We start from the raw sequence: 16,093 nt of genomic DNA on the forward strand, positions 1-16,093 counted from the left end.
GAATAATATTAACATTCGTATTAATAATAAATATAAAATAAACATACCCATTCATTGGCAACTGGGTCCTTTCTTCACTGATTTCAAGCAGTTAATTTCTGTTCCTTTTAAATATATTTGCAGAAGCTCCAGAGATCTTTTTTTTTTTTTTTCAGTTTGGCACCCCAAGGAAGATCTTCTAGTTAGCAGCAATGGACAGTTTATACAATCATCTTCATGAGCAAAGTCTTCCTCTGGACTCCGAAGAAACATCAAACACTCTATATCACATTTAATTATTGAATTATCATACTTGGTATCTAATCCTCTTTACAAATATATAGTTTACATTCTATTTTCATAAGCAAAATAATACTTTGCCTCCAAATCCTCATCTGCCAGGCATTTTAACTTTACTGTCGACAGACAGATTTATAAAATCAGCAGCTATGCAAAGATACTGCCAAATCTCTGTCTATAAGGAACAAGGAAGGTCATTTTTCCAGCCATTTCTAGTGGCAAAAAAATGCTTTACTGGCAGAAAAGGGAATTTACCAAATTTCCAATTCTATATATAGGTAAAATTAAACAAGCACTGTCACACAAAGCATGAAGAGACATTTTGTGAAGTGGGATTTAGACATACACACATTCTTCTGATTTCCAAAACTATGCACATATTTTTTTTTTTTCTCATAAAAATATCCAGGCATCTCAACAGGTGTAAAAGTGTACACGTGGAGCGGCAGATGCAACAAGGTCCCGCGATAACTGAATTTAAAGTTTATTGCCGCCATTGCTGTTTCAGGAAAATGGCAGAGTAGGGCGGGAGGTTCTGGGCCCGGTGTGCCAGCTGTGCACCCCTTTAGGGCGTGCACCCGGGGCGGACCGCCCCTCCCGCCCTTAGTACGCCACTGCTATATGTATCTTCTTTGTACTCATTTGCTGTTTCGGCCGACCATCACCTCCCCCCCTGTTGATTGTAAGAAGAACTGTGTTTACTTTACCTAATGGAATGATTTAGGACTATAATCTATTTCTGTTCGCTTTTCTTAAACAAGTGCATGCTTGCAATTTACATTTTCAATAAAGAAAAAAAGAAAAAGCCATTGGTTGAACATATGCTATAAAACTGCTTGGTTTTAATGAATTACGCTTTCTTGTTTTGCATAAAGTGCAACCACCTTGGCGAGCTGGATGCGAGGTGGAGAAATTAGCAAAATACTATTACAGAAAGAGCAGAGATTCATATACACTTCTCCATCCGTATTTGCGGTTTCAGCAATCACGGTTTCGATTATTCACAGTTTTTAGCTTGCTGGCTCCTTCTCAGCCCCCCCCCCACCCCCAAATTACGTAAGCTTGCCTAGAGAAATCGCCGATTCCAAGCGTTTACAGAGAAAATCAATGATTCCCGGCACTTTTGTCACCGTTTTTGCCTCTCCTTCAGGAATAGGCCAGGTCTCCCGTTGTGTTATTTGTGGTTTCACCATATTCATGATAGTTTTAAATAGAAAACAGTGAATAACATATGAAAAAGTTATTCACAATTTTTCTGTATTCACGGGTCTGTTAATCCCCTATCACAGCGAATACGGAGGAAGAAATGTAATACTGGAACAACACATGTCTCAACACATGTCCAACAAGTGGTGGAGTGGTGGGGCTGAGGCATCATTTTGTTACTACAATATACAGCATTAATGAAAATTGAATGCAATCCAGTTAACATTAAGGATGTCAGCTAATCTCACTGGATTTAACTAAATTGTTGGGATAAACTTTTGCCACAAGACTTTCAACCTTGAATCTGACATCATTTTTTTGTAATCCAAAGGACACTGACATATAGATGACCATGCGATATAATTTAGATATATTAAATGCATATATTTACCGTATTTGCCGGCGTATAAGACGACTTTTTAGTACCTTAAAATCCTCCCCAAAGTCGGGGGTCGTCTTATACGCCGGGTACAGTTTACATGCCCTTACTTGCAGGGCTGGATGTACTCAGTCGCGCGGCTCTTCTTCTCCCTACCTTCTCTGCTTGCAGCACAGAGCCGAACGGAAGTCTTCCCGACGTCAGCGCTGACGTCGGAGGGGAGGGAGGGCTTAAACAAAGCTTAAACAAAGCCCTCCCTCCGACGTCAGCGCTGACGTCGGGAAGACTTCCGTTCGGCTCTGTGCTGCAGGCATGGCAGGTAAGGAGAAGGAGAGTAGCCTCGCGGTACCAAGAGAGAGGGGCGGCCGCCCCGCCCCGGTTGCAGCACAGCCGGCCAGGTCCCCTTACTTTTGTGGCACTTCCCCGACCGACCGATAACAGCCCGGGTCCGACAATCCTCCCTGCCCTGTAGCCGCGAATCTAAATTACCTTCTTACAGCAGGTTAAGGGCAGGGAGGTTTGTCGGACCGGGGCTGTTGTCGGTCGGTCGGGGAAGTGCCACAAAAGTAAGGGAACCTGGCCGGCTGTGCTGCACCCGGGGCGGTAGAGAAGGTGTGCGGAAGAAGGGGTCGTCTTATACGGCGAGTATAACACAAAACTCTATTTTTTAACTAAAAGTTGGGGGGTCGTCTTATACGCCCAGTCGTCCTATACGCCGGCAAATACGGTATTTATTTTATTTATTGCGATGTTTAAATAGTGGAGTTTTTTGCCCATGATGCAGAATTAGAACGGCTTAAAACTCATTGGGTTGCCGTCTGCATATTGTTGATGGTTGAGGCTTTTTCTCCACTTTTGAGAGGTGTTTAAATATCTATGAGTCTCTTTCAGTTGAAAGGAAACTCTGGAATGAAGAGGATAGGGTGAAAGTGAAAGGGGATAGACTCAGAAGTAACCTCAGAAATTGCGGCGGCATTTTAAAGGCCTACATGTGAGGGACTGATCTCTCACCTACGAATGCCTAAGTCCACTTCCGGCACAAACCACGACCATGCCAGCCTTAGATGCCCCTATGTGCCTCCGTAGACGTGAGAAAGGTGCCTACGAACAGCACTTGCATTAAAAAAAAAGTATGTCCTGATTGGTTCATTATATAGCACAAATACTCGGATTCGTGAAAAATCAATATTATGTTAAGATACACTTTCACAAGAAAAAAACAGATGATGTCATGTAAAGAGTGTAGACAGGGCTGCTTTAGTTATAGGGAGAGAGTTCAGACTGAACTAGAGGAAAAGCCTCAGACAAGAGCCCTCCCACCACCACAATGGTGGATAGAGGTGGTAGGGTGGTAACCTCACTGGCAAAAACCTCTGTTATACTCCCAATTATAAACAACTATAAGCAGGGCTGTTTATGCTTGATAGAAGAAAAAAACTTTCAGGAAGTTAACTAAAACCTACCTTTTTGACAAATTCCTCTGATTTATCCTCTCTCCTCCTCCTCCTCTGACCTCGACTCTACCGCCGTATGTAACACTGCTATTTGTAACACCGCTGTATGTAACTTATAGCAAAGGTAACTACTCCGAATATATAACCTAGCTGAAAAAATAACTTCTCCGTAAATTTATCGTCTAAAATGTAAATGTAACATGACTGAAAATGCATCGTCTAAAATGTAAATGTAACATTAACGAAATTGTAACTTCACTGTAAATGTACAGTCTCTTCATCTGTTAACCGCATAGAACTTCCATGCGGTAATGCGGTAATGCGGTATACAAGAATAAAGTTATTATTATTATACCTACCATTGCCTAAATTCGGAGTGCCATTTGGAGAATTTGGCCTTAAGTGTTGGCCGGTTAATAGCAGCCAAGGTAGCCTGCTGTTTATACGGGCTTGATTTGATTCTAAATTTGGTTAGTAAGCACTCAAGGGCAAATTCTATAAGAAGCGCCCAAAGGTTAGGCATCAATATAGGTACCGTTCAGCGCGATTCAAGTAAAATTGGGTGCTGTTTAATGAATGACGCCGAGCGGCACCTATTTTGGAGACGCCCGATAAATAGGCCAGCTCTAGGCACAACTAAAAGTTAAGTGCCCATGCGAACGCTTAAGCACGCTTAAGAGCAGTGATTCTGTAAGAAGGCGCCCAACACGTAGCCACGCCCACGCCTAATATGCATAGCGCCTAATTTTTGCAGGCCGCCTAAATTTTTAGAGGCGTCTTGTTGCAGAATCGCGCTTTCTTGATAGGCGCCTAGGTCTCAATCGGTGCTGATTAAAAAGCTTAATTGAGCTCGTTATTCAATTTAGATAGGCGCCTCTCTAGTTGGCCGCCTTCGAAATAGGTGCCTAACTTTAGGCACTGGTTACAGAATTGGGCCTCAATATTGCCAGTTATCGCTTGATATAGTCACAAGAACATAAGAATAGAATTACTGGATAAGACCAATGGTCCATTTAGCCCAGGATCCCATATTCATGATGACCAATCCAGGTCACAAGTATCTGGCAAGAAAAACAAATACAGTCAAACCTCGGTCTACGAGTAACCCGGTTTGCGAGTGTTTTGCAAGACGAGCAAAAACACTCAGCAAACTTTTGACTCGTAAACCGAGCATTGACTCGATTTGCGAGCCCCCACCCAACCCGACCCGACCGCGGGTCATGAGAATCTCAGAGAGGGTGAGATCAGAAGGCTCAGCAGCAGACCGGCGGCAGGCACTTTTATCATCGGCGGTGCAGGGGTAAGGACAGGGCCAGTCAGGGAGGGGGGGGGGAAAGAGGCGATAACAGTGCCGGTGGCCTCGGGTGGAGCATGGGAGTCGGGGTGTGTCCGGCAGGAGTGAGCCAGCACTTGAGAGTCCAAGCAGAGGGGGGTAGTGGCATCCGGGGTGGGGGGGGTGCAGCGTCCGGGAGCGGCAGAGCCAACAGAGTGCAGTCGGGCTCTGTGGCGGCGTTTGCTTAGCAAGCACCACTCGCAGTGAGAGGCAGCGAACAGCAGCAGAGGAGGAGAATTGGAGGAGCCGCGTGGATGGCAGAGCAGCGGTGGAGGCGTCCCTAATGGTAATTAAGTTTTTGGGGATGTGGAACGAATTGTTCAAGTTTACACTAACTCTTATGGGAAAAGTTGCTTTGATATACGAGTGTTTTGGTTTAAGAGCATGCTTCTGGAACGAATTATGCTCGTAAACCAAGGTACCACTGTAGTAGCAACATTACATGCTACCGATCCAGGGCAAGCAGTGGCTTCCCCCATATCTGTTTCAATAGCAAGTTATAGACTTTTTCTCCAGGAACTTGTCCAAACCTTATTTTTTAAACTAGCTACATTAACTGTTCTTACTACATCCTCTGGCAACGCATTTCAGAGCTTAACTATTCTCTGAGTGAAAAAAATATTTCTTCCTATAGGTTTTAAACATATTACTCTGTAACTTCATCAAGGGTCCCCTAGCCTTTGTAAATGTTGATGCAGTAAAAAAAATTGATCGATTAGTAACCATTCTACGCCACTCAGGATTAACTTTATACATCTGATATAACTTAGCCGGCTATGTCAAAAGCAGCTACACCCCCATCACCACCACCACCAGAAATTCAATGTTGGTTGCCAGATATGGCCCAGCATTGAAATTCTGGGTTAGCCGCTGACCATGGGAGATAGCCAGGCTACTTCTCATGCTCTGAATATCAGGCCCACAGTGTCAAGCAGACGAAGATTTGGAGGTGAAGGATTACTTTATATTTAAAAATAATATTTTAAAATAGATATGTGCAAATCATAAAGAAAAAAAGTGTGATTGTTCTTCATTAATTAAATGTCATGCACCACATCTCTGTGGAGCTCAGATTATGACTTGACCCATGAAATGATTGCATAAGCTGGTATATTTACTTACTAGAAGATCTAAAGTATGGTGAATTTCTTCAGGTTGCCAAACTGGAAAAAAAAAAAAAAAAGAAAAGATCTCTGGGGCTTCTGTAAATATATTTAAAAGGATCAGACATGAACTGCTTGATTATCAGTGAAGAAAAGATCCACTTGCCTGCAAAGAGGTACGTGTCCACTATTTTATAGTATACTTGAACAATTCTAACTTTATTCATATTCTTTCCTCACTTCTTAAAACAGTGGAACTATAATAATAATAATAATAATAATTTTATTCTTATATACCGCCATACCCAACGAGTTCTAGGTGGTTCACATCCATTAGGATCCGCATTGACATGCAAATTTACAAAAAATTTATTAGAGTAACAACAAAATTAGCCGAGCTTGGCAGATGAAGAAGGAAGAGGGGAGAGGAAAGGGGAGAGAGAAGCGATCGTGAAGGAGGAGATGAGTCAACTATAGTCAAGCTGGGTTAGAGATTCTTAGTGTGGGTCGACAAGGTCAGTGTTCCGACGCTCATAGGAATTCCATGAGCCTCGGAGCATTTGCCGCGCTGGCTCGTGATAAAACCTTTAGTGCAACTTGATAAAACGGGCCCTAAAAGAAGCCGCTGTGTTAGGCTGGTTTAACAAAAATGAGAAAAGCGGATGCCAACTTACAGACTAACCCCCCTCTTTTACTAAAGGTGCGCTATGCTTTTTAGCGCACGCTAAATTTTAGCGCATGCTAATCACACGCTAAATACTAATGTGCGCATGTTATCCTACGGATGCGTTAGTGGTTAGTGCACGCGTTGGTTTAGCGTGCCCTAAACGCGTGCTAAAATGCTTAGCGCACCTTAGTACAAGAGGACCCAACTGATTTCTTGAGGCATGAAATGAATGAGAAACCCGTTTTAGCATTTTTAAAAAATGATTCTTGCAGAGCTTTTCGGTTTTTTAAAAAATTCATATTTTAGGTGCGCATCCTGCTGGACAAGTTGGGGCTCTTCTCCCTGGAAAAGAGGAGGTTTAGGGGAGACATGATAGAAACTTTCAAGATCATGAGGGGCATGGAGAAGGTAGACAGGGATAGATTCTTCAAACTACGGGGAACCACGGGCACAAGAGGGCACTCGGAGAAACTGGAAGGGGACAAGTTTAGAACCAATGCCAGGAGGTTCTTCTTCACACAGAGGGTTGTGGACACAAGGAACGCGCTCCCGGAGGAAGTGGTCGGGCAGAGTACGCTTCGGGGATTCAAAGAGGGATTGGATGGATTCCTGAAGGATAGGGGGATTGAGGGATACAGATAGGGGTAGATAAGAGTATGGAAAGAATATAGATGAAAACAAGGGGGCCATAGGGCTAAATCAAGATAACATGACAGGTCATGGACCTGATGGGCCGCCGCGGGTGTGGACTGCTGGGCGCGATGGACCTCTGGTCTGACCCAGCGGAGGCAAATTCTTATGTTCTTACCTTATTCTATTATCATTTTTTTTTTTTAATTTTGAAAGTCTAAAATCACTGATGTTTTTGCTATAAACATCATTAAAACGCTGTGGTATTGTACCTGTATTAATTTTTAAGTAATACGCTTATTCAAAATTTGTCGTAGACCCAAATTTTTTAAATTATTTCTTTTTAGCTTTATCTAACCTCTTCCTTTACTAACGGGTTTTAGCGCCAGCAGCAGCGGTAACTGCTTCTATGCTCTATGAGCGTCAGAGCCGTTACTGCTAAAACCCGTGCTGTGGGTTAGGAAAGGAGGGAGTAAGTTTTTTAAAAATTTGACCTCTCATCTCTGCGGACGCATTAAGAACCAGCTGCCTTTTTTAGCATGGCAGATTCCACATATTGGCTAGAGGGAGAAATGAGGCTGCGTTACTAGCAGAGTTCTATGGTCGTGAATAGTTCTTATTTTGTTCTTTTTATGAGAACGTTTTTAACAGTTCCAATTTGACCTTTGGAATCTTTTCTGGTGTCTTTAGGCTTGAGGATAATTCGTTGCTTTTTTGAGGAAGGTTTGTGTTAACCCCCTTTGAAACATGTGTCTTTTGGGGGGAGGAGGGAAAGAGAGGTTTTTCTACTTCCACCAAGTGCTTTCACTGTTGTCGAGGCGTAAATGCGCATGAGTCGAGTCTCTCATTTGAAAGGAAGCTCTGGAATGAGAGGGCATAGGATGACGTTAAGAGGTGATAGGCTCCAGAGCCATCAAAGGAAATACTTTTTTACAGAAAGGATGGGAGATGCCTGGAACAGTCTCCCCGAAGAGGTGGTAGAGAAAAATACTGTGTCTGAATTCAAGAAAACGTGTGATGGGAACGTGGGAGAGAGGAAGAGATTATGCTTACTTCGGATGGGCAGACTAGTTGGGCCATTTGATCTTTATCTGCCATCATGTTTCTATAACCATAAAGCTCTATGACTTCACAATGCAAGTGTTAACAGCCTTAGCCTATAATCATAAGGTTCTATGACCTCACAATGCAGGTGTAAAGAGCCTTAGCCAATAGGGAGAGGATGAGATGATGGTTACTGTGGATGGGCAGACTGAATGGGCCATTTGGCCTTTATCTGCCTTCATTTTCTCTTTTTTTTCTGTTCTGACTTGTGCACTGCACCATATTTTAGACTTTGTTATACAATGAAAATTCTTTTAGTCTTTTTCTTTAAGTAGCTCACTGGAACAAAAATTATATGCATGAGCTTACATGTCTTTACCAGATGTATTCTCATTGATATCACTACTACTACTACTAATGATTTCTATAGCACCACCAGATCGTGTCAGGTCAGGTGGTGCGCTGGGACAAAGGCGCGCCCAGACAATTGAGCACAGCACGGAGGCGCGCACCGCTTAAAATTAATGTTTTTAGGGCTCCGACGGGGGGGGCGTGGGGGGAATCCCCCCTTTACTTAATAGACATCACGCCACGTTGTGGGGGCGTTGTGGGGGGTGTGGAGGGTTGTAACCCCCCAAATTTACTGAAAACTTAACTTTTTCCCTGTTTTTAGGGAAAAAGTTAAGTTTACAGTAAAATGTGGAGGGTTACAACCCCCCAAAACCCCCATAGCGCCGGCGCGATGTCTATTAAGTAAAGTGGGGGGTTCCCCAACAAAACTCCCCGTTGGAGACCCTAAAAACAGTAATTTTGAGCGGCGCGAGCCTCCGCGCTGCGCTCAATTGTCTGGGCGCGCCTTTGTCTTTCGCGCCGTTGTCTATGCACCCCACCAGACGCTGGCAGCACTGCATAGAGTCGCAAAGAGTAAGAAAACAGTCCTGCTCGAAAGAGCTCACAATCTAAACAGACAAAACAGATAAATAGGATGTCATGGATACAGTTAAGGGGAAACGGTTAATCAGCTGCCTGGGTTGGAGGGCAGAGGAGATGGGCTAAGGATTGAAGGCTATATCAAAAAAGTGGGTTTTCAGTTTGCTTTTAAACAAGGGAAGGGAAGGAGCTTGGCGGACAAACTCGGGTAATTTATTCCAGGCATAGGGGGCAGCTAGACGAAAGGAATGAAGTCTGGAATTAGCAGTGGAGGAGAAGGGTAATGTTAAGAGTGACTTATCTGAGGAACGGAGTTCTCTGGGAGGTGTATAAGGAGAGAGAAGCGAGGAGAGACATTGAGGGGCAGCAATAAGATCTTGAACCGTATGCGATGGCAGATAGGGAGCCAGTGACTTAAGGAGAGGGGTGACCCGAGCGTAGCAAGGTTGGTAGAAGCTGAGTCGCGCAGCAGAGTTTTGCCCAGATTGCAAAGGGGGGGGGGAGGAGAGGCAACACTGCGGGATACTAGTTAGGAGTAGATTGCAGTAATCTAAGCGTGAGGTTACTAGAGCTTGGACAAGGGTCCGGGTAATGTGCTCAGAGAGGAAGGGACAAATTTTGGTGATATTGAAGAGATAGATATCACCCACCTGGATTTGTACACTGCACCTCACACTTTGAAATGGGACTAGTATCATGATTAGTGTCACACACGTATTTGTATGATTTTTAACTTTGTGCTATATAACATGCGTACTTAGGTTTAACTCTCTTTCGGGATTAGTTTCGTTTCCAGCGCGTATCTTTGCTAAAAATTCCATTTATATCATCATCAAACAGGAAATAGATACCGCTGTTGGGCTTTTTAGCTCCACGTTAGATTCTCAAGACTCCTGAGGTAGGCAGGTTTGGGCCGAAACATGTACCTGTCGAGTCATTGAGTTTGAAGCTTTTTCAGTTATTTGATGAACAAAGGACTTTCTTGAGATAAATTGAGTTTGCCAATTTTATTAGGACATATCCATTTCTTTGCCTTATGTCTTTTACCCCACCCCACCCCCCCTTTTATGAAGCCACATTAGTGTTTTTTTATCACCGGCCAGAGCGGTAAAAGTTCCAATGTGCATAGGAATTCTGTGAGCTTTTACCGCTGTGGCCGGTGATACAAAGCGCTAACGCAGCTTCGTAAAAGTGGTAGTGCTTAATTTGCACGTGCTTTACACTTTGCCTGTGAACCTTGATTTTAACTTAATGCGATTGTATTTATTTCCTTTGCTGATTTTTATGTGTGATCTGACATCTTTGCCCTAAACGTAGCCCACCTGGGGCAAAATATGGCCACATCGGGTCATTTTGATTGTAATAAATTGTGCTTCTCTACACCCGCTGGTCTGCTTTGTTATGTTTGCTGAATATCGGCTGGGTCCGCATAAGCTCTGGGTGGCCAGGCCGCCTGGAGTTATGCCCCGATATTCAATGTGAACTGTGTTACTGAAACACTTTGCAGCTTTGCTTTTAATTTCAAATGGTGCAAGTTAGGAACAAGGAGAAGAAGTCATAAATAACTGTCACGCTTATACAAAAGTAACAGTGCATGATAGAACCTACTGGTCAGTTTTCAAAATGACATAACAGGCCAGAAATAAGAACATAAGAGTTGCCTCTGCTGGGTCAGACCAGAGGTCCATCGCGCCCAGCAGTCCGCAAACGCGGCGGCCCATCAGGTCCATGACCTGTTAGGTGGTTCCTGCCTTTTCCTATAACCTATCTCTAAATCTATCTGTACCCTCTAATTCTATCTGTACCCCTCAATCCCCTTATCCTTCAGGAATTTATCTAAACCTTCCTTGAACCCCGGTAGCGTGTCCGCACACGCGGCGGCCCATCAGGTCCATGACCTGTTAGGTGGTTCCTGCCTTTTCCTATAACCTATCTCCTAATTCTATCTGTACCCCTCAATCCCCTTATCCTTCAGGAATTTATCTAAACCTTCCTTGAACCCCGGTAGCGTGTCCGCACACGCGGCGGCCCATCAGGTCCATGACCTGTTAGGTGGTTCCTGCCTTTTCCTATAACCTATCTCTAAATCTATCTGTACCCTCTAATTCAATCTGTACCCCTCAATCCCCTTATCCTTCAGGAATTTATCTAAACCTTCCTTGAACCCCCGTAGCGTGCCTTGCCCTATCACAATCTCCAGGAGCGCATTCCATGTGTCCACCACCCCTCTGGGTAAAGAAGAACTTCCTAGCATTCGTTCTAAATCTGTCCCCTTTCAATTTCTCTGAGTGCCCCCTTGTACTTGTGATTCCCCACAGTCTGAAGAATCTGTCCCTGTCTACTTTCTCTATCCCTGCTGACCAGTGAAATTGCTCGCTCAGGGCTATCCATTAGTTTTCGGTCACAATAAAGTGGTTATCACCACTGAAAATTAGCAGTTAGGGTCTAAGAGCAAGCTGGCTATTTTGAGGGTGCTCCGGGAGCAAAGTCAGAACTTGGCCAGTTAAATGCCATCATTCAACACTTAAGTGGCCAGGGTAACTGAATAAATGGGACTGCATAAAGCACATTCCTATCTTTTTGTGGCAACCCATGGCCACTTAAGTCCTGAATATTGACTTAATTGACCATGCGTTAACTGGTGCTGCAAAAATCAGAGATTCAAAGAATCCCAGACATAGCCTAGCCCTGAATATTCAGGAATAACACCAGCAGAAGTCAGCAAAACGCTCCCTGTCACTGACTTAATATATATTGCTGAACAGCCCAAAAGATAGTCACCTACATCAGTCAGTGTGTGAATAGTACATTTCTTAGTGAACAGACAAACTCATAAACAAGATGAACACGTGAAGCTTTAAGTTTATTTTAAAAATTTATATACCACCCAATCGGTCTTAAAAACATATATGGAATAACAATGCATCCTTTAAAACAATAATCATTATTAAAAACATTTAAAAACAAAACCAAATAAAAACAAAAAAAAGGGAAGAAGGGTAGAACTACAATTTATCAAGTAAAAAGAGAGAGCATAAAGGAAAAAACAAAAGGGAGGGTGTCTAAAAGCAGAATAAAACTAGGTAGCCCTAAAAAGGGCGTTTAGGTCTCGAAAGCATCAAGAAAAAGAAATATTTTTAAATTTGTCTTAAAATGGTGAAGATTCTTCCCGTAAGTGGACCGGAATATTATTCCAAAGAGATGGAGCGCTGCTCTTATGTAAGTAGACCTCATTGTGCTGATAAACTTCAGAGACGGAACAGATAAAAAATTTTTAGAAGAAGATCTTAAAATCTTAGAAGAACTATAGGGAATAAGAAGGTTATTGATAAATTCTGGTTGACTATTTTGTCTAGTTTTAAAGGTCAGTAAAAGATTTTGTATGTGATTCTATGTTCTACCGGCAACCAATGAGCTTTATAAAGGAGGGGAATAACATGGTCTAACTTCTTTGCATTAAATTTGATCAGAAAATAGGCTAAAAATGAGTCCAAAATGATGGTGTGGATGACATGAGAAAGAAACTATCAAAGCTTGAGGAATGGTCTGGAAATAAGCAGCTAAGATCCAAAGCTAAGAAACGCAAGGTCATGCATTTGGGCTACAAAAATCTGAGGGAACAGAATAGTTTAAGGGGTGAAGAACTTTTGTACATGAAAGATGAGCAGGGCTTGGGTGTGATAGTAGGTGATGATCTTAAGGCGGCTACACAGATTGAAAAGACGATGGTGAAAGCTAGAAGGATGCTTGAGTGCATAGGGAGAGGAATAGCCAGTAGAAAAAAGGAGGTATTGATGTATAAGACTTTGGTGAGACCTAATTTAGAATATTGTGTACAATTCTGGAGACTGCACCTGCAAAAAGATATCAAGAGGATGGAGTCGGTCCAGAGGAAGGCTACTAAAATGATGCGTGGTTTGCATTATAAGGTGTAGAGGACAAACTTAAGATCTCAATATGCATACTTTGGAGGAAAGGCAGGAGATGGGAGATATGATAGAGATGTTTAAATAGTGGAGTTTTTTGCCCATGATACAGAATTAGAATGGCTTAAAACTCATTGGGTTGCCGTCTGCATATTGTTGATGGTTGAGGCTTTTTCTCCACTTTTGAGTAAATGGTTTTCACCATTTGGCGAATAACATTTTTTCTAGAATTTTGAGAGGTGTTTAAATATCTATGAGTCTCTTTCAGTTGAAAGGAAACTCTGGAATGAAGAGGATAGGATGAAAGTGAAAGTGGATAGACTCAGAAGTAACCTCAGAAATTAAGAGTGGTGAATGCTTGGAACAGCCTACCAATTATCCACTGGGACGGGAACGGTGATTAATTTTTTCACCATGTCATTCTCTACAGCTTAACAGGAACCATTCACAATCAAAAATACACCTTATTCATCATATTTATAAACTGCTAAATACACTCCAATTTCTTAAAATCATGTACTTAGCTTGCTTAGAAGCAACACCTCTCTGACGTGATGTCCATTTCATTTTCTCAGGGAGTAGGTGAGCTTTTGGTTAGCTAAGATTTGTTGCTGCAGGCATCTGGTGATGAATAAGGTGTATATTTATATTTAAAAAAATTCAAATTTATTATTTAAGAAGAAAAAAACCAAATGAAACAAAGAAACAACATTTAAACATGAGTAAGATCAAATAGAAAAACTAACAAGGAGTCCAGCCAGCATGAGCCTTAGGACCCAGCTGGCATTCTGAAGACCCGGAGGTGAAACACCAGCAATTTTTCATAGTTTTCATTGTTGCACTTTGTCCCCATTCATACCTCCCCCGATCAAGGAAGTAAAACGATCAAAACTACAGGATGGCCTCCTAGCCACTCAAGCCGCAAGACTGGACAACCAGATCTCCAACCTTCTGATGACCACCCCAGACTACAAGACATTCAGAAAAGAAATAAAAACTATACTTTCAAGAAATTTCTGAAGCAGCCATAACATCACGTACTCTTAATAACTCTAAAATTGACAATTGATCTACTCTTTACTTCAATAGTAACAACAATAGTGCTTCCATTGTTACCCCCTTTTAATTCTTTTGCAAACCGCCTTACCCTTAACAACCCGTGAAATGTTAAAAGATCTACTACTTACCTCTCTAGTTAATCAATAGTTCTCCCATTGTAACCCCCGTTTTATTAATCTTTTGTAAGCCGCCTTGAACCGCAAGGTAATGGCGGAATAGAAATCCCTAATGTAATGTAATGTAATGTAACATTTATTTTGTTTATATATTCTTTATTGATTTTCCAACTATCAGCAGTGCAATAAATAAGTAGATGTACATATAACAATTCAAGAAATGCACTTTCATCTTGCAGAAATACATAAGCAATCATTTTACCCATCCCACCCACCCAAATGACTAATCAAGAAAAACCTTTCCCAAGTTAAATTAATGGTATATCCCCACCCCCTTCCCACCCCCCTGGATGTGTATACTGAAAGGGCTAAACTTAACATAGTAACATAGTAGATGACGGCAGATAAAGACCCGAATGGTCCATCCAGTCTGCCCAACCTGATTCAATTTAAATTTTTTAATTTTTTCTTCTTAGCTATTTCTAGGCAAGAATCCAACGCTCTACCCGGTACTGTGCTTGTGTTCCAAGTCACTCCTTACAGAATTTTGTCAATGGCTCCCAGACATCCTTAAATTTCCTATAATGTCCCTTTTGTAATGCATTCATGCGTTCCAGTTTAAAAGTTTACACATTTATTTACTAAGAAAGAAATTAGCATGGACAAGAATTTAACATATGCTAGTCTATAGGTTAACACCAGTTAGTGCGCCTTATTTAAGGGACCCCTAACTTAGCACTCACTCATTTTAAAACATATGTTAATAAACCACCCAGTCAGAATGTACACTTGCATTATTTCTGGTAGTTATCTAATATCTATTTCCATTTCATTCCTACAGGTAAAGATTTCAGCTATAATGGAAGGACAGAACCAAAGCATGCCCATAATATTTTATATGATTGCACTGCCGAATCACCCAGAACTCCAGCCATTATTCTTCACCATCTTCCTTGTTATCTACTTAGCAGCATTGCTGGGCAACAGTTTGATCTCCACCATCATTGCCACTAACTCTCGTCTTCATACTCCCATGTACTTCTTTCTTATCAACTTGTCCATCTTGGACATCTTTTGCACAACAGCTGCTATTCCTAAGTTTTTACAGATCATTCTGTCGAAGGAGAAGATTATCTCTTTTTATGGTTGCATAGCTCAGATGTGTCTCTTTTCTGGAGTCTTAAGTACAGAGACCATTCTCTTGACGGTGATGGCTTACGATCGTTATGTTGCAATATGCCAACCACTGCATTATAGTACCATTATGAGCAGGAGGACCTGTATTCTTCTGGCTGCAGCTGTCTGGATACTTGGGTTCTCAAATTCAACGGTGCAAACTAGCTTAATTCCGAGGATAAAATTCTGCCAGCGCAACATCATTCACCACTTCTTCTGTGAGATCCCTGCCGTGCTAAAGGTGGCCTGCTCAGACACTTACGTCAATAACATAGCAATTATAATCGCAGATGTTCTATTGGGCATGGTTTGCTTCCTTTTAACGGTCATATCTTACACATACATCATCTCAACCATACTGAAAATCCGTTCTGCTGAGAAAAAGAAGAAAGCCTTTTCTACCTGTGCATCGCACCTCATCGTCGTGACGTTGTTCTATGGAGGTGTTATCTACACCTACGTTCGACCTGCTTTCAACAATGTCCTGGAGGCTGATAAAGTAATATCTGCATTTTATGTCATTGCCTCTCCTATGCTGAACCCCATTATTTACAGTTTAAGAAACACAGAGGTTATCAATGCTCTCAAAAAACTACTGGGAAGAAAGTTATACCCAAATATATAGTACACATTTAAAATGTACTATTTAGTTTATTTTATAATTTGATATTTTGATAAAATCCATCATCTCTTGGTGAATTGTAATAAATTAGGAAAAGTAAAAATGTACAACATTAAAATGTAGAAAGAAGATTCAAGAATGGATATATTATTAATGGGAGGGTGGGTTG

General features: G+C 41.9%; 1 protein-coding gene across 1 annotated transcript; it reads left to right on the forward strand.

The window, feature by feature from the left end:
* Positions 1 to 14,985: 14,985 nt before the first annotated feature.
* Positions 14,986 to 15,927, forward strand: LOC117348141 (olfactory receptor 13G1-like). The gene has a single exon (XM_033919845.1). The coding sequence runs from the start codon at positions 14,986 to 14,988 to the stop codon at positions 15,925 to 15,927; it is 942 nt and encodes a 313-aa protein (XP_033775736.1).
* Positions 15,928 to 16,093: the final 166 nt, after the last annotated feature.

Source organism: Geotrypetes seraphini, chromosome 14, assembly GCF_902459505.1.
Source record: "Geotrypetes seraphini chromosome 14, aGeoSer1.1, whole genome shotgun sequence".
Taxonomy (NCBI): domain Eukaryota; kingdom Metazoa; phylum Chordata; class Amphibia; order Gymnophiona; family Dermophiidae; genus Geotrypetes; species Geotrypetes seraphini.